The sequence below is a fragment of the Rhinopithecus bieti genome, unplaced genomic scaffold (assembly GCF_001698545.2).
Source record: "Rhinopithecus bieti isolate Rb0 unplaced genomic scaffold, ASM169854v2 scaffold_5216, whole genome shotgun sequence".
NCBI lineage: Eukaryota > Metazoa > Chordata > Mammalia > Primates > Cercopithecidae > Rhinopithecus > Rhinopithecus bieti.
In genome coordinates this window covers 1,074,093-1,101,114 of record NW_016805021.1, presented here as the reverse complement: position 1 = coordinate 1,101,114, position 27,022 = coordinate 1,074,093, and the positions used below count along the sequence as shown (strand labels likewise).

At 38.4% G+C, this 27,022-nt stretch overlaps 2 protein-coding genes across 3 annotated transcripts in view; both read right to left on the bottom strand.

Annotated features, from left to right (window-relative positions):
• CMYA5 (cardiomyopathy associated 5) overlaps nucleotides 1-2,683 on the bottom strand; it is a 114,662-nt gene extending 111,979 nt beyond the window's left edge. Inside the window, exon 1 of the mRNA XM_017870909.1 lies at nucleotides 2,418-2,683. Within this exon, the coding sequence (XP_017726398.1) occupies nucleotides 2,418-2,566 (149 nt within the window). The 5' untranslated portion in view covers nucleotides 2,567-2,683. The remainder of the gene's footprint in view (nucleotides 1-2,417) is intronic.
• Nucleotides 2,684-5,834: 3,151 nt separating this feature from the next.
• TENT2 (terminal nucleotidyltransferase 2) overlaps nucleotides 5,835-27,022 on the bottom strand; it is a 78,330-nt gene continuing 57,142 nt past the window's right edge. For both annotated transcript variants that reach the window (XM_017870907.1, XM_017870908.1), the window contains exons 13-16: nucleotides 23,500-23,636; nucleotides 12,479-12,570; nucleotides 10,115-10,194; nucleotides 5,835-7,291 (exon numbers count right to left, since the gene is read on the bottom strand). In XM_017870907.1, coding sequence (XP_017726396.1) covers nucleotides 7,217-7,291; nucleotides 10,115-10,194; nucleotides 12,479-12,570; nucleotides 23,500-23,636 — 384 coding nt within the window. In that variant the 3' untranslated portion in view covers nucleotides 5,835-7,216. The remainder of the gene's footprint in view (nucleotides 7,292-10,114; nucleotides 10,195-12,478; nucleotides 12,571-23,499; nucleotides 23,637-27,022) is intronic.

Sequence of the window (27,022 nt, the reverse complement as noted above, 5' to 3'; positions counted from 1 at the left end):
GTAAATGATGAGCTTTCCTCCACGACAAAAGCATTTTATAATTAAAGAGAATTTTTCCTCAATTCAGAAAGGTTACTATAGATAATTACATATCATACCTGAAAGGGTAAAGGAAAGTTTACAGATTACTTTGTGCCTTTTGAATTTTAAAATAAAGATTTGTAAACCAAAATAAAATTCTAAGCCCCCTGACCGTCTGAACGGATCCCTCCTTTCAGCAAGGGCATTCCAAAGCTAACCTGAAAAACTCACTCAGGCCATGATGGGTGGGGAGATGGAACATGCCTCACTACATCCCCCTCCCTTTTGGAATTACTGATAGAACAACTCTTTCAGTCTGATAAGAAACATTTACAATCTATTCTCTCTCAAGCTGGCTACCTGGAGGCTTCACCTGCATGAGAAAACTTTGGTCCCAACATTCCCTTATCATAACCCAGACATTCCTTTCCACTGATTCCAAGTCTGAAGAGAATAACTTAACTCTTTCAACCAATTGCCAATCAGAAAAAACTTAAACCTACCTATAATCTAGAAGCCCCCACTCCCTTCAGTTTTCCCACCTTTCTGGACCAAACCAATGTACATCTTACATGTATTTGATTGAGGTCCCATGTCTCCCTAAAATGTGTAAAATTAAGCTGTCCCACAACCACCTTGGCCACATGTTCTCAGGATCTCCTGCAGGCTGTGTCACAGGCCACTGGTCACTCATAGTTGACTCAGAATCAGTCTCTTCAAATATTTTACAGAGTTTGACGCTTTTTTGTCAACATGTGCTTTTCCTAAATCCAGAAGTTTTGCTGACTTCCTGCTACCCTTGTCATCTAATAAAAAATAAATTGGATGCTTTTTCCAGGCCTCCATTTTCCATATTCTCTCATGTTTCCCTCCACTCTATTTATTCTGACCTCTTTACCTGGTGTCCACCTTACTGTCTGTAGTCAGAGCAGGCTGAAGTTTACTGCAGACAAATCATATCCTTTTCTGAAGGCCTTGACCTTTGTCAAATGGCAATACAACCCCAAAGTGGTGAACTGTCAGCTGCTCACATTTTAGTGTAAATGAGTTTTCAGATTCTCTTGGTTGTAAATGTGGTTGGGCAAGGATATGAGGATCGCAGACAACAGTAAGGGAAAGGTAATAAAAGCTGGGGTTGACAGACTTCCCCTTCTCAACACTGCCAAGGGATCACAGGTCCCCTACTCCCTGATCCACTTCCTACAGGTGCCTTCTCCTCCGCTCTTCCTGTTTGTAGTCCCTACCCACTACTTCAAGGCAGCTCCAGCCCAATACTCCCTCTTCTGCCCTTGCACAGTACCCACCGTCCTTCCCTCCACCTCTATATAGCCTCACACTCCCCATGTCAGGGAAACGTTTCCCCACAGGGGAGAAAGTTAGGGGAACTTTTTCCACAAAGTCCTTGAGGCCAGGGACTGTGCTTGCTTCCCACTTGGTAGTTGCTTGGTAAACATGTGACATGCATTCAGGACTTCTTGCCTGACCGTCCATCCTCCTCAATGCCACTCTATGGGCTACTTCTTCAACATCGGCTTTGCTGGCTTTGATTAGGTAAGCTGGGCGTTCTGAGATGGTACACACCCACCTGCCACCTTCAAAGCCTTTCCACTGTTACGAACAGACTGAAAAAGAGACATCACTGACTGACGCACAGTCAGGGAAAAAACCCAAAACCCATACTCAAGGAGAACCAGTGAAGGTTGAAGCAAATCCAAATAGAGATTAGATTATTTCTATTATTCTCATTTTAGGGCCTTCTTAAAGAAAGGGACGGAGGGTGGGAGATCGAAGGGTGGGAGGCGCATCTTTTTTACATAGTATTACTTCATCACATTCACGGAAACTGATACTTGGGACCTGGAAAAAAGAAGTAGGGCTTGAAGAACAGAGAATAATGAAACTCATGCTTCTTTTCCCCCAAAGAATTTATGGGCCTTTGTATCAAAATAAGGTCACCTTATTGCAGCCTAGTCCAGTGCTAGGCCGCCGGGGAGACCGCCATTCATCTGAAGGTACCAGTGCGCCTTCACCGCCTCCACCCCACCCCCTTCTCTAGCTCAGGATTTAGCGATTGTTCCTGTGCCTTGGGCCAGATGTACGCGTTCCAGCACATTTCGGCAGTTAGGCAGGACCTAAGCAAATCCTCAGGAATAAACAAGAGCAGCGAGTCACAAGGAGCTGGGGGCGGGGGTAATGAACTCTGCTGCAGGCGGGCCTGTCACTCCAGCTGACAGCGAGCACCTTCACCTTCAAGTTCTTTTAAACGGCTGTGCACCCAGAGAGTAAGTGCCTAACTTGAGGGAAACAACCCCAGAGCTTAAAAACTTAAAGCAAACAAGCGAGGGAGCTGCTAGCTGCCCTGCAGGCCCTGGGCCGAGGAGAGAGGCTCGCGCTACCTGGCGTCCGGCTCCTCCTCCGACTCCGCCGCCGTCTCGTCCTCCTCCCCCTCCGACTCCTCCTCTGTCTCCAGCTCCCGGGTCGCCTCGTCGTCCCCGTCGGAGCCGAGAAAGCTCTCGCCAGCGTGGTTGCTATCGCGGCTCGCCATCGCCTCTCCCGGGCCGGGGCCGGAGTCGGAGCCGGAGCCGCCCGCGCCGCGCCTGGTGTTCTCCCTCCGACTGCTCTGGCCCCTGCCCTCCCAGCCCTGCCCCTGCGGGGGCGGCTCCGGTTCCAGGCGCCGGGGGCGGGCGAGCCCCGCGACTTTAAATAGAAGGCGTCAAAGTTTCGCCACCAAGCTTCTGGGGCCCGGGCTCAGCTTCTCCTCTTCCTCGAGCCCTCCCCCGCCCCCGTTTCGCCAGATCCCTGGAGGGCCTTTCGGACAACTGGAGATCATTTTAAGGAGCGCGGGCTCCGGCTGCACCAGGGGGTTCAAAGGAGGAAATACAACCTAGCCCCGTCTCTATTTCCTCCAGAGTGAGTCTTTTCGGTTTTGAACTACTTTTTGGACCCTTTATCTCAAACAATAACTACATCCTGAGCGGGGCACTTAACTACCACGCACTCTGCTAAGAGTCTCGCTTTCATTACCTCGATTCTGCGGTGGTACCTGTAGAAGGTTTTACTGTAGTGCTGGTTTCCCAGATGAGGAAACTGAGGCTCCGAAGAGCTCCAGCAGCTCAGGCTCTCATTGCTAGTAAAGTGACCCAATGAGAAACAAAGCTGCCCTGCTCAAAAGCCCAGTTTTGAACCATTATTCCGTCCCGGCTCCCTTTATATCGCAAGTCAATATACTGTATATTTTCTTGCTCAGTGGTCCCTGTTATTGAGCCAGGAAACTTTATCTCCACTCATCTTAAACCTTGAGAAGGAGCAATTTCCCCCACGTTAGCAAAAAGCTAAGTTTTGTCTGAAACTGGCCCAAAGGCCCCAAACCTTTCCCTGGATCAAGTTGTGGTTAAAACCCCTCAATGGCTTCCCACTGCTCAAAGCCTAAACCCCAACATCCTCACAAAGGTAACGGTTGCCTAACAGGCCATGTTTTACCTGTCCAGTGTAGCAGTGTATTTTTTTTTTTGAGACGCAATCTTGCTCTTGTCTCCCAGGCTGGAGTGCGATGTCGCGATCTCGGCTCGGTGCAACTTCCACTTCCTGGGTTCAAGCGATTCTCCTGTCTCAGCCTCCCAGTAGGTGGGATAACAGGCACCCACCACCATGCCTGGCTAATTTTTGTATTTTTAGTAGAGACGGGGTTTTACCATGTTGGCTAGCCTAGCCTCGAACTCCTGACCTCAGGTGATCCGCCAACCTCAGCCTCCCAAAGTGCTGGAATTACAAGTGTGAGCCCCCGCGCCCAGCTGGTCAGCTCTCTTTAGAAGTCAGGAGTTCCCAACATTGTCAAGTCATTCCACTGTGTCTTTACACAATTCCTTCTGCCTCAAAGGTTCGTCCCATTTTTACCAGGATACCCATCATTCAAGATACCTTTCTCTGAAATCCCAAAGTTAAACTCTGTACCTCTTTCAGGTTCCCACATAATCCTATACAGATTATGTTTGTATCTCCTTCCCCAGCAGACTTTGTAAGTTTACTACTCATCTTTGTCCCAACATTCCCATCCTTTACAAGCCTACACACTAGCAAAGTAGCTAGCACACAGCAGGTACATATAATGGATGCTCCCTGAAGAGAACAGAACCAGACCTGCTGACTGTACAAATTGAGGTATCTTTACAATAAAGATACTCATTTCATGAGAATGATTTGATGGCTAGAAGTTAACATTTATTTTTAATTATAGCAAGTCACAGAGTTGTTAAATATGACTGTAAGCTGGGGATTATTCACCAGTTACACTGGTTGCTAAGCATACATCTGTAGCTAATGAACTGTAAATCTTTGAATTACAGTATAGATACATCAGCTAGTGGGACATAAGGAGGGAAAACAGCAGAGTCAAGACTTCCACAGTTCACTAAACCAGATTTAGCATCAGCAATATTTATTCTCTTAACACCAGCTAAACTTTACCATCAGTAATCCCAAATGACCATGCTCATCCAGGACAAAAGGAATTCAATCGCAGCTGTGGGAATCTGTTACACACTAATCAAAACCACAGGTAGCCATTCTATGTTCCTTCCATCATTTAATTAAAAATTTCTTACAAACATTAATGTCCATGAGATTTATTTGCAAATATCCTAGTTCAAATCAATCCAAAATTTGGAATTGTAGTACAGATTGCACATTTTAAACACCACTTTAACAACATATGCAAACACAGTCAGCCCTCCGTATCCATGTAGGATTTGTGAATTCAACCAAGGATGAAAAATATTTGGGGGGGGGGGGGGAGGGAGAGGGAGGAAGAATGGTTCCATCTGTACTAAACAGGTATAGACTTTTTTTTCTTGTCATTATTATTCCCTAAACAATACAGTATAACAACTATTTACATAGCATTTACATTGTATTAGGTATCAGGTAATTTAGAGATGATTTAAAGTATACAGGAGAATGTGTGTAGGATATATGCAAATACTACGTCATTTTTTATAAGGGACTTGAGCATCTGCGGATTTTGGTATCTGAAGAGGATGGGGGTGGCCTGGAACCAATCCCTCAATATACTGAGGGACAACTACATACAGGAATGGACAGATAACACAAACAGAAAATAATTTAGTACTCACCAAACGAATAATTGAGATTAATAAAAGTCTAGAAAATTCTCTCATATATTAACAGTTCACTTATCTGACATATTTGGCCAGTCACATGTGCATAATTTTAGGCCTCAGTCTACTGATTTAGAATTGAATCTAGGTTTAGTGACTTCTTGATCTGTTTTTCATAGTAAAACAAGTGAAAAGAAGCAGCAGTAAGGATGGGGCCATTGAAAACTGAGAGAACACTTGACAGTGGAGTCCACACCATGGTAAATTCTGGGGTTTTATTAGGAAATGTCATAATACTGTAGAGGCAAAGGGTACATACTTACCCATCCCTGAAAGTTGCACAATTATTACTGAATAGTACTAAGACTAATGCTTATAACGATTACACAGTCATCACTAGAATATTAACTCTACTCAGTACATTCTCATTAAGAGATGCACAATGTAAATTTTAGGAAAAATCCCCCCCACCCCCCAAAATATGAAAAGCTCAAATGCATAAAAAGTGTTACACATCAGGAATCTAAAACACTTACTATGTGTAAACTTTCATTCCTCATAGTGCCAGAGACCTAAGATATTGATGTGGTTAGCTGGCTAATAAGTAGATTTAGTTCAGTTTTAGATGATAACTACAGCCTCCGTCTCATCTCAAAAGCAAAGACTTTCACAGAAGAAAAAAGAAAACACCTCAACAAATGTCCACTATATAAATTTATTGCATTTGACATACAAAAATTTGAACTTAAAGAAGAAATCAAAATGTGCACCTTTACAAGTCAAAGAAAAGCAAAAGTTTTAGCATTTGGTCTGCAAAAAAAAAAAAAAAAATACTGTTAGAGGTACAAAGTTTACTACAGCAGGTCTAAAAAATGTTGGACATAGTCCTTTTGAAAAGTTAAAACTTTTCAAGATGACTTTTATATTTAAATTTATAGGCACTGACCAATTTATAAATATTTACATAAATCAAAACAACCTTAATAAACACTGTAGCTTTTTTTGTTTAGCAGCCACCACTACTTCTTTCATGTGAAAAAAGAAATACTGAAAAAGAGATTTTTTACAAATATTAAGCTTTTATTTATAATAATTTTATTGTGTCTTATCTAAAACATTTTGTAGTGGCTTACTGTCTAAAAATTCCAGTTTAGATTACAATCCTATAATTGTACACAGAAAAATATCTGATACTACAAACAGGATATAATCTTAACTTTGATCTCTCAGTTTCTGTTGCTTCATGTCACAGAGAAAATAGAGCAGGAAAACGGCAAGTAAAGCAGAAGTGCACATTATACTAAGCTATCATAAAGCACAGGAAACAATCTTTTCAAAATGTCTACACTGAACTGATTCTTTAAAACAATTCACTAACTGTTGTAAGAGTTAGTGCTCCTATTACTACAGTGCAAAATGTATTGTTGTTTCAATACAAAATTTAAAGCAATCTCAAGAGTACATCAAAAGCATGTGAAGTACTAATGAAATGCTAATACAGACACACCCGAAGCCTCAGTCTATCCCAGTGAGTCAAGCAAAGCAAAGACTTAAGGCAATTGTTCAGTATTTCATGACTCTGCAGTGATTTGACTGAAATGATTTCGTTTTGCTTCAAGTAACTGAACAACTGACTTGAACCTTCACTTTACTAGAACAGACTTTGACAACAAACTATCTAATAATGTAGGTTAGACTTTAAGCATGTATGAATTAGACCCCTTCCAAAATTCCACACATCTCTTCAGGATTAGCATGTGTTACAATTAATTGAAGTTGTATCAAAACTTTTATTTGTTCAGGTAATTTCGCAAAATATATTTTATCTGATCACCTGAAAACGCATGCCATAATATTACTAATCATCAATGTAAACATTTTCAAAATACATTTTATTTTAAATCAAAGGGTTTTATTAGGAAATGTCATAATAAAATATGCAATCTTTATATGTCTTTTAAAATAAAAAATGAAAACAAGAACTATGAAAAAAGCAATTATGATGGAGGTAAACATAATGTATTACGATGAAACTATTGTTCTTTATTTCTTGGAAGAATTTATTAAGAAATAGAGGCCAGTTATCTTTTCAGGACAGCAGCTCTTACAGGTAGTATACTGTTCAAATCTCTCTTGTTTTTCAATCTGTGCCATGACTGGGAGAGAAAGAAAAATCATTCTTAAAACCTGAAATTTATACAGAACAAAAGACTGAGAGTTTAAAATAATGTTAACAGTTGGTTCTCTCTAGGTGGTAAAATTTTGAATAGTTTTTTCCTTGAGTTTTTTCTTTTTTTGAGATAAGGTCTCGCCCTGCCACCCAAGCTGGAGTGCAGTGGTGCAGTCTCGGCTCACTACAACTTCCATCTTCCAGGCTCAAGAGATTCCCCCACCCCAGCCTCCTGAGTAGCTGGGATTACAGGCGTGTGCCACCACGCTCGGCTAATTTTTAAATTTTTTTGTAGAGACGAGAGGTCTCATTGTATTGCCCAGGCTGGTTCTTTGGGTTTTATTTTCCAAGTTTTAACACAGTGTAAGTATTGTTTCTGTCATCAGAAAATAAAATGTTATTTAAAAACTCTGTATTTTTATGGTTCCAATTCATTAATAAAGAAATGGGCACAAAGGTGGTACTGAAAGATACAACTGACAATATTTATTCACAGATTAATTCGATCTAAAATAGCAAACAAAAACTCTGGATTTGAGAAGAGAGTATTATTTCAATTATTTGATTGACTGTCTTACATCTTTACTAGCTTTTTCCATTAAAAATAGTATTTATGGGACTGGGTACAGTGTCTCATGCCTGTAATTCCAGAATTCTGGGAGGCTGAGGTGGGCAGATCAGTTGAGCCCAGGAGCTCAAGGCCAGCCTGGGCAACATGGTGAAACCCTGTCTATACAAACAATATAAAAATTGGCTGGGTATGGTGGCACACGCCTATAGTCCCAGCACTCACGAGGCTGAGGTGGATCATTGAGCCCAAGAGATTGAGGCTGCATGAGTCTGGGTAATAGAGCAAGACCCTGTCTCAAAAATATATATATATAGTATTTACGAAGGAGAAAGTAAATTTACAATAAGGTACTTTATGTATGCCTCTGGAAAATAACAGTGATTTGAATGGATAAGGAGAAGAAAAGAAACTTGTTCACAAGCTAAAAATCTGTCTCACTACTTGGTGACTGCAGATCTTTGTATTCTAGTCTCATGTCAATTATTCAATTGTCTAAAAGTACTGGTTTTACAACTAAACAATCCTAAATGAAAGCTCACTCATCAATAAGAACACAAATGTAGCATTGCTATTTTTGAGTTCTCAATTTAATCTGATGGACGAAAATATTCTCTCTTGAATATTCGTTTTAAAATTAAAGAATTTCTATAGGACAAATTTTCTATTCTGGTTGCCAAATTAAGAAAGTCTGATTTGAAGGATAGCTTCAATGATATATCCTTTTGTTGGATATATCCAACAAAATATAAGTAATAGAATACTTATATTTTATCTATTTATTTATTTGAAACAGGGTCTCACTCTATTACTCATGCTCAGGCTGGAGTGCAGTGGCACAATCACAGCTCACTGCACCCTCAACCTCCTGGGCTCAAGGCCTTTCTCCCTACTCAGCATCCCCACTAGCTAAGACACAGGTGCATAACACTACACCCAGGGGTGGGGTGGAGTGGGGGGTGTGTGTGTGTGTGTATGTGTGTTAACTATGTCGTGTGTGTGAACTATGTCTTGCTATGCGTTGCCCAGGCTGGTCTTAAACTCCTGGCCTCAAGCAATCCTCCTGCCTTGGCCTCACAAAGTGTTTGGATTACAGGTGTGAACCACTGCACCTGGCCATTATTTTTATTCATTTTTTTTTTTAAGAGGTGGAGTCTCTCACTCTGTTGTCTAGGCTTGAAGTGCAGCAACTTGATAATAGCCCACTGCAGCCTCAAACTCCTAGGCTCCAGTGATATTCATGCCTCAATACTTGTATTTTAAATTATCATTAAAATAAAATCCACTTGTACGTCTGAATAATGAAAAAGTACGCCCCTAAAATGATCTTTGCAGTTTTCTCATCTTTTTCTTCTACGAAGCTTTCCCTCCCCTCCATGTCTCAATACATATATCAATCAATGCATTTCTACAATGTGTTGTGGAAGTCCTTGAAGATTAAAACCACATCTAACAACATCACTGATGAATAAATTCATACTATAGACACAGACACATACATAAATTTTAACTTTCCAAAATATAAACAAAAATAAAACGGCACTCTAATTCCTGTGACAGTGGGGTATACATTAAAAAAAGCATGGATCAGACATCAGTTTCCTTCTAAGGCCACAATAAATTCCCCCAATATACTAAGGAAGGAAAAGAGTCCATTAGGTTTTACTCATTTTGGAAATTTAATAAGCTCACTATGAAAATGTTTACTTCGGCAGGGCATGCACGGTGGCTCATGCCTGTAATACCAGCACTTTGGGAGGAAGAGACAGGTGAATCACCTGAGGTCAGGAGTTTGAGACCAGTCTGACTAACATGGTGAAACCCTGTCTCTACAAAAAATAAAAATAAAAATAAAATAAGCCAGGTGTGGTGGCACACGCCTGTAATCTGAGCTACTTGGGAGGCTGAGCAGGAGAATCCCTTGAACCTGGGAGGTGCAGGATGCAGTGAGCTGATATTGTGCCACTGCACTCCAGCCTGGGCAACAAGAGTGAAGCTCCGTCTCAAAAAGAAAAGAGAAAATGCTTATTTCTATGAAAGTGAAAGCAATGCGAATAAAAACAGAGCCAGATCTCTTTGAAGGAAAAGTTTAACTAAATTCAAATAATAAGTTCCCTATCATGCTATTATTAATGGATTCACAAAAGAGAAACCATTCTGTCCTATTACATATATATTTTCTCCTGTTTAAAGCATACTGGTCTACTAATGCTTCTAGGGTTGATCTAATGCATTGTTTACCTTTAAAAATTGATCCTTGATCATGTCAAATTTCTGCTTTTCATGCACTGCTCTGGCTGTATTTGTTCCATCAAAAGGTTCTGCAATGTTAAACGCACATGTACAGAAAACATTATTAAAATGAGAGCTACAGTTTCTTTTTTAGGTTTGATGTCAATATGTGACAGTTTTGACCTATAAAATCAGCCTAATATCTTTATTAGATTTATGTATACAGAAAAGCTTAATATACTATGAACTGCCTAATAAGTTAGATAAAATTCAAGGGAGAAGGTGATTAAAAATGAAAGTCATCAGCATAGGTGTGTTAAGTCTAAATCATAAATGTGTGTAAGGTTTCTGAAAAATTAGTGTCAAAGACCTACCCTTAGGAAAATAATAAAAGTCATCAAAAAGAAGAAAGCATTATATCTAAGAGAGGCAGTTAATGTTAAATATCACAGAAAGGTAACTTTAAATTTAATTTTAACTTAAAAGCTGATTTGTCCTTTGAAGGTAGAGGTTCAATACTGGAGAAAATGGAAGACAATGCAGGGAGTTATGGCCCAAGTGGACGGTTTAGAAAAAGATACAGTTAAGTCTGGCCAGACATGGTGGCTCACGCCTGTAATCCCAGCACTTTGGGAGGCCAAAGCGAGTGGATCACAAGGTCAAGAGATCGACACCATCCTGGCCGACATGGTGAAAGCCCATGTCTACTAAAAATACAAAAATTAGCTGGGCATGGTGGCGCGTGCCTGTAGTTCCAGCTACTCGCGAGGCTGCGACAGGGGAATCACTTGAACCCGGGAGGTGGAGGTTGCAGTGAGCCGAGGTTGCACCACTGCACTCCAGCCTGGCAAAAGAGAGAGACTCCATCTCCAAAAAAAAAAAAAAAAAGAAAGAAAGAAAAAAGATACAGTGAAGTAACTTGCATGAGAAATTTGGCAGAAAAGAAAAGAGAAAAGAGAAAAGCAAACAGAAGACAGGAAAAAAGCAAAGGAACAGTTTTTATGTATGTGTGTCTCCAATATATATACCTTCCATGTTCACACCACCATCCCACTCACCCTTCACCCACAAGAGAGAAGAATACATATAGAGAGATAGGAAGAAACCAGAAGAGTACAAGGAAACTGAAGATCATAATGAGAAGACAAGGATAACTAAAGGCATCAGGAATGAGATGAAATGTCTAAAATAATGCCAGCAGTAGGTAAAAATTACCAGCAATTAAGAATTTTAGCACTGAAAAAGGAGAAAAATGCCTAGAAGAACCAGTAGGACCAAATAAAGAGTATTTTTCAAGAATGAGAAGACCTATGTATGTATTAAAGCTGAAAGGGAAGGACTGGAGAGAGAAAGAATGAAGTTGTTGGTAAGAGGAAAGGTAACTGAGGGCAAAGACCTAGAAAAAGTATGGAAGAATAGGGAATCTGATGGAAAGGTCAAAACTTTAGATTTATCATATAATCTACACAGGTCCATAATTTTAAGTACTCTTTTGCTTATTTTCATTGCTTAGAAAGGCTATGTTAAAAAGGAGTCTACTATCACAGTATTGTGGGGTTCTTTTCCTTAACAGAATAAGGTCAAAACCCAAATTGTACTGGATTGCATCATCACAGCACTTTAGAACAGTGTTTAGTATTCAACTGAACACAAGTAACTAAAATAATGTCCACCCAGTGCAATTTATTAGCACACCAAAGCAGGAGATTTAATTTCATATTCACAAACTCTTAAAATACTGCATATAATTCAAGATTAAAATATCCAAAATCTGATGTTTTCTACAAATGCTGATTCTCAACTACTTATACTTTTTAACCTCCAGATTTACAGAGGTCTTCAATTTAGCATCTACGAGAATAATTTTGTCTCCTGAAGTCAGTTTTCTACTCACTCAAAATGTCTCAAGGATATATTCAACTACATGTAAATTAATTTTAGAGAAGAAAATTTCTTCAGATCATTTAATTTTAAAGCAAAATCAATTTCTATTTATAAAAGTCCAACTTGTACTAAGTAATATTTTAAGTGCAAAAGAATATAAAATAACTGATTGTATGTCAATATAAGAATCATATATAAAGATTCTATTTTCTTCCATCTGTAAGTCATGAAATTGTCCATCAACCACAAGAGGGATAAAGACAGCTTAAATTTTACCAACTAGAAAGGGTGAATGCCTAAAGTTTATGTTTATTATTTCTCACACCTACAAAATTTTAAATGATTTTCTTTAAAATTAAAATTTTTAAACTAAAAGACTTACAAATCACTTCAGACATAAATGTATTACTTTTAACTGAAACACAGCTGAAATTACTCAAGTAATTCTCTTAGTACCATGATGATACTGGATGGTAAACAGAAAACTACCTTCTACACAGATGTATTTATTTCTCCATTCAATACCATCAGGCCTCGGAATGGCTTTGGCTTCACGAACTGAAATCATTTGACTATTCCAGCTATAAGAAGAAAAACAGCAAACATGTTAACTATTTTCATAATTTCTCTTATATTATTTTTATTGTATCAATAGTAAGGCCTACCCCAATTTTCCTGTGGAACACTGAAACCTGTGCCCCAACCCTCAGCACCACAAGCCCTATTTCCCACGTCTATTTTATTTTCCACAACACTTATCATCTTCTAATAATTTGTTTCTTACATTTACTATTTATTACGTTATTCTTCACTGTGTCTCCCTCAAGTAGGAGGAAAGCTCCAAGATACTGGATATTTATCTATTTTTTTCACTCTTCACCTAGGAGAACAGTACATACCAGGTTTTCAACACATATTTCAACACATATGAAAAAATGAAGTAACTGGAAAAAATAAGAAAGTACAGGCTGGGTACGGTGGCTCACACCTGTAATCTCACCACTTTGGGAGGCTAAGGCGGGTGGATCACGAAGTCAGGAGTTCAAGGCCAGCCCGGCCAAGATGGTGAAACCCCATCTCTACTGAAAATACAAAAATTAGCTGGGCATGGTAGTGTGCACCTGTAGTCCCAGCTACTCGGGAGGCTGAGGCAGGGTAATCGCTTGAACCCGGGAGACGGATGTTGCAGTGAGCTGAGATCATGCCACTGCACTCCAGTCTGGAGAGAGGGTGAGACTCCATCTCAAAAAAAAAAAAAAGAAGAAGAAAAAAAGAAAAGAAAGTACAAGCAAACAAACAAAAAATAACAACTATGGTCATAGTTAACAACGCAGTAACGATCTGTTATTTGTTAAGAGGGAAATAATCCTCCAGTGTTATCTTCTGGTACTATTAAATAATTTTTGTTCAGGTACATCTTTATGTGTATGATTTGGGAGAAAATTTTGAAATTTTCCAATAGAAGTAGATGCCGTTTTCGGAAAGCAAAATTAATACTCTATGAAAATATACTTTATTGCTGTATATCAGATGCAGTTGTTAAGAGTAAAATTTTATTCAAGTAAACTAATTTCATCAGCGGGCCTGAAGGTAAACTGTCCAGTCTTCAGTATATACTCACTTTACATATTTTAAAAAAGGTTTTTCTAACAGCAATTACAAGTATTTTCTTTTTTTCAAGGAGCATTTTAAAGTATATGACTACCCAACTTGTATATGAGAGAAAAATAAATTTGAGGAACAGCTAACACCATTTTTTAAGCAGTATTTATCTTTCTCTACCATTTAAGACTATCGCTTGGGACCTTCCAACACCCTACACTTCTCCTCTATTTATCAGAAAGAGAATTTGTAGGAATATAATCATGGATCCTGTATGGCATTTGTTTATAGAAATTTGACTAATTTCTATATTAAATAAGCATGAAAAATCTTGCATCTTGTGAATTTTGATCCTTGTAAAGCACACTGTAAGTATAAATTTATTTTTGTTCTGATCAAGAGTAGTTTGTAAATATTTTATAAAGAAAGCTTTAAGTTCTTTTAAAATATATATATCAGGATTTGTGCTTTTTAAAAATTAAGTGGGTTATCAAATGGAAATACTTAGTATTGGTTACAGGAAAATGTTTTAGATCCCTCATGTATTGCAGTTCCATTAGTACAGACTCCAAACAGAAAGACTACTCTGCTCTATTGTTTCAAAAGTCTTTACTAAAAATCCAAAAATTAGCAGGTGTGGTGGCAAGCGCCTATAGTCCCAGCTACTCAGTAGGCTGAGGTGGAAGGATCACCAGAGCAATGGGAGGTTGAGGCTGCAGTAAGTTGTGATCATGCCAATGCACTCCATCCAGCCTGGCTGACAAAGTGAGACCCCATCTTAAAAAAACAGAAAACAAAAAAATCCATACAAACGTTTCCAACAATTTTCTTACATTGTTTCTTTACAACAACAATGTAAAGAGGGGAGTTATATAACCACAAACCTGAAGCAAACAAGGTTACCTACTACAGTTTGCATCACTTCACTTTATACTAGTTAAGTCAAACTTATTAATAAAATGAATTTTCCCTTGAGACTATTTGTTTTCTAATAACAGCTTATAGGACAATTAAATCTGCAGAATTAAAATTGTAAACATTATTTTACAAGGCATAGATTTATTTTATCTTTCAGAAGAGTTTTAGAATATTGAAATACTATAGCCTGCTGTTAAATTACAACTTTTATTTCCTTAAATCAAAAATTCTATCTTTACCACTATATGTCTACTAAAACAAATCCTGATTTTTTTTTTTTTTTTTGAGACGGAGTCTCACTCTGTCACCCAGGCTGGAGTGCAGTGGCGTTATCTCGGCTCACTGCAACCTCTGCCTCCCGGGTTCACGCCATTCTCCTGCTTCAGCCTCCTGAGTAGCTGGGACCACAGGCGCCCGCCACCACGCCCTGCTAATTTTTGTATTTTTAGTAGAGGCAGGGTTTCACCATGTTAGCCAGGATGGTCTCAATCTCCTGACCTCGTGATCCACCCGCCTCAGCCTCCCAAAGTCTGGGATTACAGGCGTGAGCCACTGCGCCCGTCAACAAATCCTGATTTTACACTACATGCCACTACTTGGTTCTAAACTGGTCACAGAAACAGTATAAGATATATATTAATAGATATATTCATTTTATTGATCATCCCTTAGCAGATATTAAGTTTCAATGTACAATAAACCCAAATAATGCAGTTATTAAAATGACTGTATCATTTGAAGTGCTTCAAAAAGAAAAAAGAATATTTTGAATCACTACTATTTGGACTGATTCAATCTACTGCACTTTCAAAGAACTTTTAAATATTTCCAGATTGTTAAACATTTCAAATCATTAAAACATGACATAATTTTATACTCTTTGTACTCTAAAGGTGGATTTATTTATTTATATATTTTTTGAGACAGGGCTTTGTTGACAAGCCCAGGCTGGGGTACAGTGGCACAATCATGGCTCACTGCAGCCTCAATCTCCTGGACTCAAACGGTCTTCCCAGGAGTTGAATTTAAATGGTAATTTAGAAATATCTTCCCTAAATATTTCATTCTTTAAAACACAGCCCATAACCTAAGCTTTCTATCATACTAACCTATTCTTGACCATAATTTGCTTGGCATGTAAAAATCTGTTATTGTCACTCAATAATTAAAGTGTAAAATAAGATACAGAATCTACAGAAGAGAGATGTTTCAGAAAGAAGAACAGATACGGGGCTTAATTTAATCTAAAATACGCTGATAATAAATGATAATCTTTTAAATATAAAACTGAGACAACTCATTATATCAGAAGCAAGTTAGGTCCTCGCTTCTTCTCTTCGATAATGTTAACAGACTGGCATTCATCAATAAACTCTCTTTAGCCATTCTTTTTATTTATTTATTAGTCAGAGTCTTGCTCTGTCACCCAGACAGGAGTTCAGTGGCACAATCCCAGCTCACTGCAACCTCCGTGCCTCCCAGGTTCAAGCAATTCTCCTGCCTCAGCCTCTCAAGTAGCTGGGACTACAGGCAACCACCACCACGCCTAGCTAATTTTTTTATTTCAGTAGATACGGGGTTTCACTATGTTGGCCAGGCTGGTCTCAAACGTTTGACCTCAAGCGATCTGCCCGCCTCAGCCTCCCAAGGTGCTGAGACTAGGCATGAGCCACTGCACCCAGCCCCATTCTTTTTGTGACCACAGAAAGTATTTTGAGGCAACTGATTAAATTGGAAATGCTGTCTTAAGTGACATAAAGAAAAAATCAAGTCTAATAAAGTCAAAATTATGAGTCTGATACCATATGGCTGTGTGTGTGTGTGTGTGTATATATATATATAGACTAGTAACATTAAGTGAACAAATACGTATAATTTTGTTTTATTGTTATGGGCTGGGAAGCAAATAGAAAGAAAACTTTGTTAGGAATTTCAAATGTCTTAGGTAGAGAAAATATTTTACTCTAATCCTAGAGTTCTGTTTTGACTGGCTTCTCATCTTCTACCTGAACCTTTAAATGTTAGTATTCATCAGGGCTCAGCCTCTTTGAATCTTCTAATGGTAGAGTACACACCTTAGGCTCCAATAATCTGATGTTTCTTTCCCAAATCCTTTCTCCAGCTCTGACCTTTCTATTAAGGTCCAGGCTAACATTTACAACCAGCTATTGGAAACTGTCACCTGGATGTCCTATAGGCATCTCTGTGCCCACATTTTCAAGACTGAATGTAATACATCCCATGCATGGTCAATTATGAAAATCACTCCCTTTCACATACTCTCAACTCTTACCCACTCTTGCTACATTGAACTTAGTTGGCTGAAACACAACCCTGATTAAATCTACTCCAATTCTTTCCCACACAGCTGAACATGGGTGAAGAGATGCAATCACACAGACTGATCACACTTCAAATTCATGATCACTTAGCTAAAGAGGGCTCTTAATGTTACTTCCCCCAACCATACTGTCTTTCCATAGTTAATCCACCCTTTTACTCTAGTATATGACAATTCATACTTTCATCTTACTTCTCAAATTTCCACCTTCACAATAATTACCAGTGCATGTCCATAACTCATTTCACTAAAAACTTAAAACAATTCAAAGGTAATTTCTACTAGCTCCAACCACATTGATTCAGCTACATTTACCTGTGTCCATATATTCTACTTTTGATCATTATTAATGAATTATCTGTGCTCCTATTCTATTTGTGCTCTAGATTCCAATCATTCTTACCTCAAACAAGTTTATTTCCAAAAATTTACTATGCCTTTCTCTGGTATCATCAATTTTCATCAAGATGGGTTATTTCTCCTAACAATAAAACAAAACTGGACTCCACTTAACACTCTAATTTCTACACTGTTTTTTTCTGCTGTAGAGAATGAGTTACATTATCCATATTGAATTCTTCTCCCTCTGTCTTCTCTTGAGTCCACCAATAATGCTATGCTCTTTATCCCCATTATTCCACAGAAACTGTTCCTGTCAAGGGTCCAGAGGACTCCATATAGCTAAATACAATGGTCAACATTTAGTTCTCATCTTACTCACTATCAAAAAATAATGACACAGATAATCACTCCTTCCTCCTTAAAACATTTTTTTCTCCTTTGGATTCCAAGATACCACATTCCATTGGATTTCCTCCTATCTCAATGATTCTTTCTTCCTAGACTCATATATTAGTTCCTTCTCATCCTCAATCTCATTTTTATATCATCTATGTATTATGAAAAATTTCAAATACAAAAAAAAGTATAAAATTTAAAAACAATTCAACAAGTGTTAACATTCTGCCACATTTGCAGGTGTGTGTGTGTGTATTTTGAACTGGACCACTCAGTAACCTGTATACCTCATGAAAGTTCATTTCTGTATCCTTCAGCATGTATCTCCTAAGAATAAAGCCATTCTCCTTTACAACACCAAAAGCAATTAGAAAATTAACAGTGACTCAAATACCTTTTACAGTTCCCCCACCCCAATCGGATTATAATCAAGGTTCATGCATTGTTTATGACTGTTCCATCTCTTTAAATCTAATAAAGATCCCCTCACATTTTCCTTGTTTATTTTTTTGAGATGAAGTCTCGCTCTGTCCCCCAGGCTGGAGTGCAGTTGCCCAGGCTGGAGTGCAATGGTGCTATTTCGGCTCACTGCAACCTCCGCCTCTTGGTGCTATCTCTGCTCACTGCAACCTCCGCCTCTTGAGTTCAAGTGATTCTCCTGCCTCAGCCTCCTGCGTAATTGGGATTACAGGTACCTGCCACCATGCCTGGCTAATTTTTTAAATTTTAGTAGAGATGGGGTTTCACCATGTTGGTCAGGCTGATCTCCAACTCCTGACCTCATGATCCGCCCACCTCGATCTCCCAAAATGCTGATGACAGGCATGAGCCACCACACCCAGCCTTTGTTTGTTTTTAATGATACTGACTTTTGAGGAGATTAGGCCAGGTATTTCCCAGAATGCCTACATTCTGTATTTGTCTGTTTATTGTGTCATTTAACAATACGTATTCCTTTATCCCCTGCATTTCCTGTAAACTTCTTAACATTGGAGTACCCAATGCTTGGCTATTTTCTCTTTTCCATCTATATATTCACTCCCTTGATTTTTTTCAAAGAGTTTCATAGCTTTAAATACCATCTACCTGGTGACAACTCCCAAATATTTAGCTCTGTGGCCTGTCTCCTGATTCTAGGCTTATATATCCAACTGTCTACTCAATATCTCCACTTGAATATCTTGAAGTTATCTCAATCTTAAAATGATAAACAAATTCAGTAAAGCTGCAACAAAACCAGCATGGGACTGGCATAAAAACAGACACATAGACCAATGTAACAGAATAAAGAACACCAAAATAAATCCATACACCTACAGTGAACTCATTTTCAACAAAGGTGCCAAGAACATACGCTAGGGAAAGCAAAGTCTCTTCAACAAATAGTGCTGGGAAAACTTGATACCCATATGCAGAAGAATGAAACTAGAACCCTCTCTCTCGACATATACAAAAATCAAACCAAAATGGATTGAAGACTTCAATCTAAGACCTCAAATTATGAAACCACCACAAAAAAACACTAGGGAAACTCTCCAGGACATTGGTATGGGCAAAGGTTTCTTAAGTAATACTCCACAAGCACAGGCAACCAAAGCAAATGGACAAATGGGATCACATCAATTTAAAAAGCTTCTGCACAGCAAACAATCAACAAAGTGAGGAGACAAACCCACAGAATGAGAAAATATTTGCAAACTATTCATCTCACAAAGGATTAATAGCCAGAATACATAAGGAGCTTAAACAACTCTATAGGAAAAAATCTAATAATTCAATTACAACACGGACAGAAGATCTCAACAGATATTTCTCAAAAGAAGGCACACAAAGAACAAACAGGTATATGAAAAGGTGCTCAACATCACTGATCATCAGACTTAGGCAAATCAAAAGTACAATGAGGTGTCACCTCAGCCCACTTAAAATGGCTTTTATCCAAAAGACAGGCAACAATGAATGCTGGCAAGGAAACCCTCATACCCTGTTGATGGGAATGTAAATTAGTACAATCACTATGAAGAACAGTTTGGAGGTTTCTCCAAAACTAAAAGTAGAACTACCATATGATCCAGCAATCTCACTCCTAGGCGTATACCCAAATGAAAGAAAATCAGGATACTGAAGACATATCTGCACTCCCATGTTTTTGTAACACTATTCCCAATAGCCAAAATTTAGAAGGAACTTAAGTGTCCATCAACAGAGGAATGGATAAATAAAATGTGGTACTTATACACAATAGAGTACTATTGAGCCATACAAAAGAATGAGATCCTGTCATCTGCAACATCATGGATGGAATTGGAGGACATGAAGTGAAACAAGCCAGACACAGAAAGACAAACTTCACATGTTCTCGGTTATCTGCGGGATCTAAAAATTAAAAGAACTGAACTCATGGAGATATGAGACTAGAATGATGGTTACCAGAGGCTGGGAAGAGCAGTGGCAGGGAGAGGGGGAAGTGGGGATGGTTAATGACTACAAGAAAATAGAACGAATAAGATATATATTTGATAACACAACTGGGTGACTATAGTCAATAATAATTTAATTGTACATTTAAAAATAACTAAGGATAACTGAATTGTTTGTAATGAAAACGATAAATGCTTGAGGTGATGGATACCCAATTTACCCTGATGTGATTATTATGCACTGTAGGCCTATATCAAAATATCTCACATACCCTATAAATATACAAACCTACTATGTACTCACAAAAAGCAAAAAATAAAACGGAAGTATTTCAGCAGCAAGGTGTGAATGAAGTAGGTAAGAAAAATAGTAATTTTTTTTTTTTTGAGACAGGGTCTCGCTCTATTGTCCAGGCTGGAGTACAGTGGAGCAATCTGAGCTCACTGTAACCCCCGCCTCCCTGGTTCAAGCGATTCCTGTGCCTCAGCCTCCCAAGTAGCTGGGATTACAGGCATGTGCCACCACGCCTGGCTAATTTTTGTATTTTTAGTAGAGAGGAGGTTTTGCCATGTTCATGTTGCCCAGGCTGGTCTCAAACTTCTGGGCTCAAGTGATTTCCCCTCCATGGCCTCTCAAAGTGCTGGGATTACAGACATGAGCTACCATACCCAGCCAAAAAATAGTAATTTTTAAATGACCATATAAAACTTCCGCAACATTTACACCATATATTCAAGCATCCCTTAACAGTCACTTAACGTTTTGTCTTTCAGAAAAAATAACTTTTGGCTATGCGCAGTGGCTCACACCTGTAATCCTAGCAGTTTTGGAGGCTGAGGTGGGTGGATAACTTGACCTCAGGAGTTTAAGACCAGCCTGGCCAATATGGTGAAACCCCATCTCTATTAAAAATACAAAAAAAAAAAAAAAAATTAGCCAGGCACGGTGGCATGTGCCTGGAATCCCAGCTACTCGGGAGGCTGAGGCAGAACTCCTTGAACCCAGGAGGCGGAGGTTGCAGTGAGCTGAGATCACACCACTGCCTGCACTCCAGCCTGGGCAACAGAGCAAGACTCTGTCTCAAAAAAAAAAAGAAAAGAAAGAAAAGAAAAGAAAAAAGGACCTTTTAAATGATTACCTCGAAGTTCAGAAGAAATCCTTATTGACATTTTTAACAATTGCCATAATTCTTTTATACAGCATCTAGTTTATTACCATGACTACATTCTTGGCTGTGATCCCCACAGTCACATTTCTGAAAATATCTCATATGAAATGACAAATGTACTATATGGTGAAGTTCTGAAACCTCTTTCCAAGCATCAGCATCATGTGACCCAGCAGACTAGTTTCCGTTAATATTAAATTAACATATAAACCTACACATCTACTATCTTGTTTCTGTTCAACAAAGCAAGTGATTTTCAAGGTATTTGTATACAGATGCTCTAATCCTGCACTATACATAGGAGAAATAAATCTTTCTTCTGTGAATCCTTTCCCCCCTCCACAAACATCCCCCAGTCCCTAATTTATATAACATAATAAGCAATGTCAATACAGTCTAACAATTAAGAATGCAGTTTTGGAGTCCAGCTTGAAAGTGAATCCCAACTCACCCACAATCTAGCTGTAGATTGCCATGGACAAGTTTCATGTACACAAATTCCCTAAGCTTGACAGAGGTTATCGTGAGGATTAACTGAAATCATGGGAATCACTCAGCTTACTACAGCACACTAGATAAATTCTCACTAAACATTAGCTATTGTTATTGCAATATCTTAAAGAGAACTCTAGAATAACCATTAAACCTTTACAGTCCATTTATGTACTACGTCTCATCCAGTCTTTAACCTTTCCTCATCTTTATATAAATGAAAGCTCCGTGGCTGAGCACGGTGGCTCACACCTGTAATCCCAGCACTATAGGAGGCTGAGGCAGGCAGATCACTAGGTCAGGAGTTCGAGACCAGCCTGGCCTATATGGTGAAACTCCATCTCTACCAAAAATACAAAAATTAGCCAGGTGTGGTGACGGGTGCCTGTAGTCCCAGCTACTCGGGAGGCTGAGGCAGGAGAATCGCTTGAACCCGGGAGACGGAGGTTGCAGTGAGCCAACATCGCGCCACTGCACTATAGTCTGGACAACAGAGTAAGACTCCATCTCAAAAAATAAATAAATAAATAAATAAATAAATAAATAAAAGCTCTTACCTTTTTATACTTGTAAGTATCATAGTTAAGTGTGAATTCTGTGTCAAAACTATCTGAAATACTACTTTTCTTTTTTTTTTTTTTTGAGACAGTTTCGCTCTTGTTGCCCAGGCTGGAGCATAATGGCGCAATCTCGGCTCAGTGCAACCTCCACCTCCCAGGTTCAAGTGATTCTCCTGCCTCAGCCTCCCGAGTAGCTGGGATTACAGGCATGTGCCATCATACCTGGCTAATTTTGTATTTTTTAGTAGAGACGTGGTTTCTCCATGTTGGTCAGGCTGGTCTCGAACTCCCAACCTCAGGCAATCCACCCACCTTGGCCTCCCAAAGTGCTGGGAATACAGGCGTGAGCCACCGCGCCCAGCCTGAAATACTACTTTTATTAGCTATGTGATCTTGGAGCACATTACTTCCCCTCTCTCTATGCTTCACTGGTAAAATGGGCATAATATATCACACAGATAACAATTATGTAAACGGAATGAAATGATAAATATAAACAATAATATAATAAATATGTTTAGAACCATTTTCCCACCTAGTAATAGCAATTTATTATTATTATTACTATTATTATTCCCCTATGCAAACTTCTTCAAAGTGGTCTACAGTGGTAACTATACCTGCCTCTAATACTGTACAATTTCTAAATCTTCTCTCTTCCTCCCTCAAGCTTTTCCAGATTGATCAGAGGAGCTGCAAATAACTCCTAACTCCACTCTATCTGAACTTAGAACTCACATAAGAACTTTTAGTTCTGTCCAGCCTGATTATACATTCTTTGTTTCATGTTTACATATCATCTTCAAAAAAGAAAAAACAAAACGACACATTCCTTGATTTTTATATCATACTAACACAACTATTTATGAAGATGCCAAGTATTAAACAGATCTTTATTAGTCTGTCTTAGCAGTGTTTTTTACTATACATTTTAAGTTTACAGAAAATGGATGTTCCAAACTACACAGAACCTGCACAGGACCAACACATAGGGCCTATCACTATTGAAATCAACTAAAACTGGGCTTACTGGACTATAAATGTATTTATTAGCTAAGAATATAAAATCTATTAAGCTTCTAATAATTCACTGTCATGGAAGAAATTTTATAAACTATACATTTCTGGACAACTTGACAGCACTAGAAATGACAAATATAGCTTCTGACCAAATCTGTAGCATTCACTTATATATATTCATATTCACACATATATATACACACACACACATATATGTAAATGAACAAACACAATTTAAAGTTTTACTTACTCAAATTCTGTAGCATAATATTTAAGAAAGCCCAGTAAGAGGTCCCCGAGGTTTGATTCATTCTTTGAGAGGTAAGGAGGAACATTACATGGAGCTTGATGTACAAGGTGCAGCTGTATAGCAGGACTAAAAGATTCCTGTCAAAAAGAAGGGGAAAAAATGTAAAGCCATTTAAAACAGACACTAAGAAACTTTATAAATCCTGAACTAGGCTCCTCTTTAAAAAAGAGAGAAGAAATTTTCTCTGCGTTGGCAATTTGGAAACCTGAAATTTTTCTTCCACTAAAGACTTCACCAGTATTTGCAGTAGGCCAGAATGTACCTGAAAAACTAACAATCTAATCCTTGGCTTGAGTACAGCACTCAGTTAACCGAACAGATGGCTATTTAGCAAAAGATTTTCTAACTCATAAATAAAGCCTTACTATGCATACCAAGATTCTACCCAATACCATATAGATTTCTTCATAAAGGTTATCTCATTCTTAATAATTCCTACAAGGAGCAGTATATGTATAAAGGCTGTATCAAGCACAAAGTAAGAGTTTTTTCTGTCACTTCAAACTTCTCTCAAAGGCCATAAGAGTACCCTTAATATAGAAATACTACTTATACTAATTTTAAGATTTTATAAATTTTGCTTTGTTTCTGTATCTTAGATGGAAGAGGAGATGTTCAACCTGAATTAAGCTTGAAAAGACAAAGAAGGCAGGGAAAATAAGATAGGAAGCATACCAACAAGCAATATTCAGCAAGCTTTTACCATAATATTTATAAAAGAGGATATCATTTGCCTGAAATCCAGGAACAAAGACACCTTTTAGAAAGAATACTAATGGGTAATTATCCTGTTTTCCTATGTTATGCCATTCATTTTCATATTCATCTTTCCTCCATTAACAGCAAGTTCTGGCTCTCAAATATACTAAATGTACTATATAAATTATCAAGTCATTTATATACATCAATTAGAAAATAATACAAGATAATTTGCACAGTGCCATCAGGGATGGTTTTCTGTATTTCTTTCTCCACTGCTGTCAAAACAGAAATGAATTTTTTTGTTTTTTGGTAAAAAAAAAAAAAAAAAAAAGCAATTAGTTAAGACAGCGGAATGACAACTACAGTTAAGATTCCAAACTACCTATTTAACCCTGGGCTTATAGATACTAATGTAATTAAAGACATCTAGATAATGCCAAGTTAAAAAATGGAGAATCTCCGGACAGGTGCAGTGGCTCACGCCTGTAATCCCAGCACTTTGGGAGGCCGAGGCGGGCAGATCACGAGGTCAGGAGATCGAGACCATCCTGGCTAACACAGTGAAACCCCATCTCTACTAAAAATACAAAAAATTAGCCAGGCATGGTGGTAGGTGCCTATAGTCCCAGCTACTTGGGAGGCTGAGGCAGGAGAATGGCGTGAACCTGGGAGGCAGAGCTTGCAGTGAGCTGAGATTGCGCCGCTGCACCCCAGCCTGGGCGACAGCGAGACAAAAAAAAAAAAAAAAAAGGAGAATCTCTGAACAATGGTAGTAGAGAAATAGCAGTGCATCATTCAATGCTAGTGCCCCAAAATATGAATAAAACAAAGGAGCAGGAAAATAAAATACCTCCCTCCCTTGTTCCATTACCTATAATTCTATCAATAATTGTTAACTACCAAGAAGTGATTACCTTTCTCTTGGAATAAAAATTCTATTCCAACCAAATTCATAAAGTTGATACTCCTCAACGTGGGACTTTCCCCTTACATTCTAACAGCTGTAGTATTAATTGCATTTTAAAATTCAAGTAGAAATTTTAAAAAGAGGAGGGTGTAGGAAAGAAACCTCAATTAGTAAAGACTAAAGGCAGAAGGAAGCACAGATGCAGTGCCTCTATTCCCCTTTAACTCTTACTTGTTAGGTATAAAATTGAACTTAGGGCAACATTATTTAAAATTATAAAATTTAAATGTTATTTTCTGGCAAATCAAACAAAAGGTATAATGTAGATCAAATAAGTATGTCACTGTTTAATAGCTCCTGCTCTGAAAGCTTCTTACTAATTTTGATTCCTAGCACCAAACACAATTAGCATTCAATTTGTGAACTGAATATGCTAAAACAGAAGTCACTTTCTTATCTGAAGTTTAAAAAATGATTGTACCTCCTGTAAAATTTTATTTTGTTCAATAATTTAAAGAAAAGGTCAGCAATTATGACATTAAGAAATGAAGAGTCATGAGATCCACTCCATTAAAATGCTGAATGACCTCAGACCAACAATTTGGCCAGTCTTCTCTTAGCTCCACTGTTTCATGGTCATACACAAAAAGAATCAGGTCATGCTTATAGAGGGAGAACTGAAGCAGAAATCCAAACCAAAACTAAAAAAGTTAAGGACACCTAAAAGCAGCTACCAGTAAATAGTAATTCTATCTATCCTTAAGATATCCCCTAAGCCAGGCATGGTGGCTCAAGCCTGTAATCCCAGCACTTTGGGAGGCTAAGGCAGAAGGATCAATCTTTGGACAATTAAGCACTTTCTGAAATAAGTTAGACTGGCTTATCTTCTATATGGAAACTGTTCTTTAAAATCTTAAGTGAAAGATGATCACTTTCCATCTCCAGGCAAACAGAAAGAAATTTAGGTGATTATCAAATAAAATAAATTAAGTATAATTTCACAGCAATATGAATTACCAAATCCTTGAGCCCAGGAGTTTGAGACCAGCTTAGGCAACTTACTGACACCCCATCTCTAAAAAAAAATAGAAAGATTAGCTGGGCATGGTGATGCATTGCTGTCGTCCCAGGTACTCAGGAGGCTGAGGCACGAGAAACGACTGAGCCTAGAAGGCTCATCATTGCACCACTGCACTCCAGCTTGGGCAAGACCTTATCTCAAAAAAAGAAAAGAAAAGAAAAGAAAACCCCAGTTTTTAGTGAACATTCACATTACAGAAAGATTCTTTGCTTTAAAATTTCAACAAAGAATTTTTTTAAGGCCGGACGCAGTGGCTCATGCCTGTAATCCCAGCACTTTGGGAGGCTGAGGTGAGCGGATCCCTTGAGGTCAGGAGTTGGAGACCAGCCTGGTTGACATGGTGAAACCCGGTCTCTACTAAAAATACAAAAACTAGCTGGACATGGTGGTGGATGCCTGTAATCCCAGCTACTCAGGAGGCTGAGGCAAGACAATCGCTTGAACCCACGAGGTGGAGGCTGCAGTAAGCCAAATCCACGCCACTGTACTCCAGCCCAGCCTGGGTAACAGAGCAAGACTCCATCCCAAAAAAAAAAAAAAAAAGAATTTCTTTAAAAGGGAGCTTCCCCACTGTAGTTATGTATTTAAGAAAATACACGCTATTTCAGATAGGACAAAGGGGTTCAGAACTTAAACTAATATTTTAGAAAGTACATAAAGAGAACCAAAAGTCAAAGAGAAAGAAAGCAGCCTTAAAATTACAAAGTAAGTCCACAGAATAGCAATTAAACTGATAAACATCCATCTCTTTAATAAATACATTTTGGGTTACA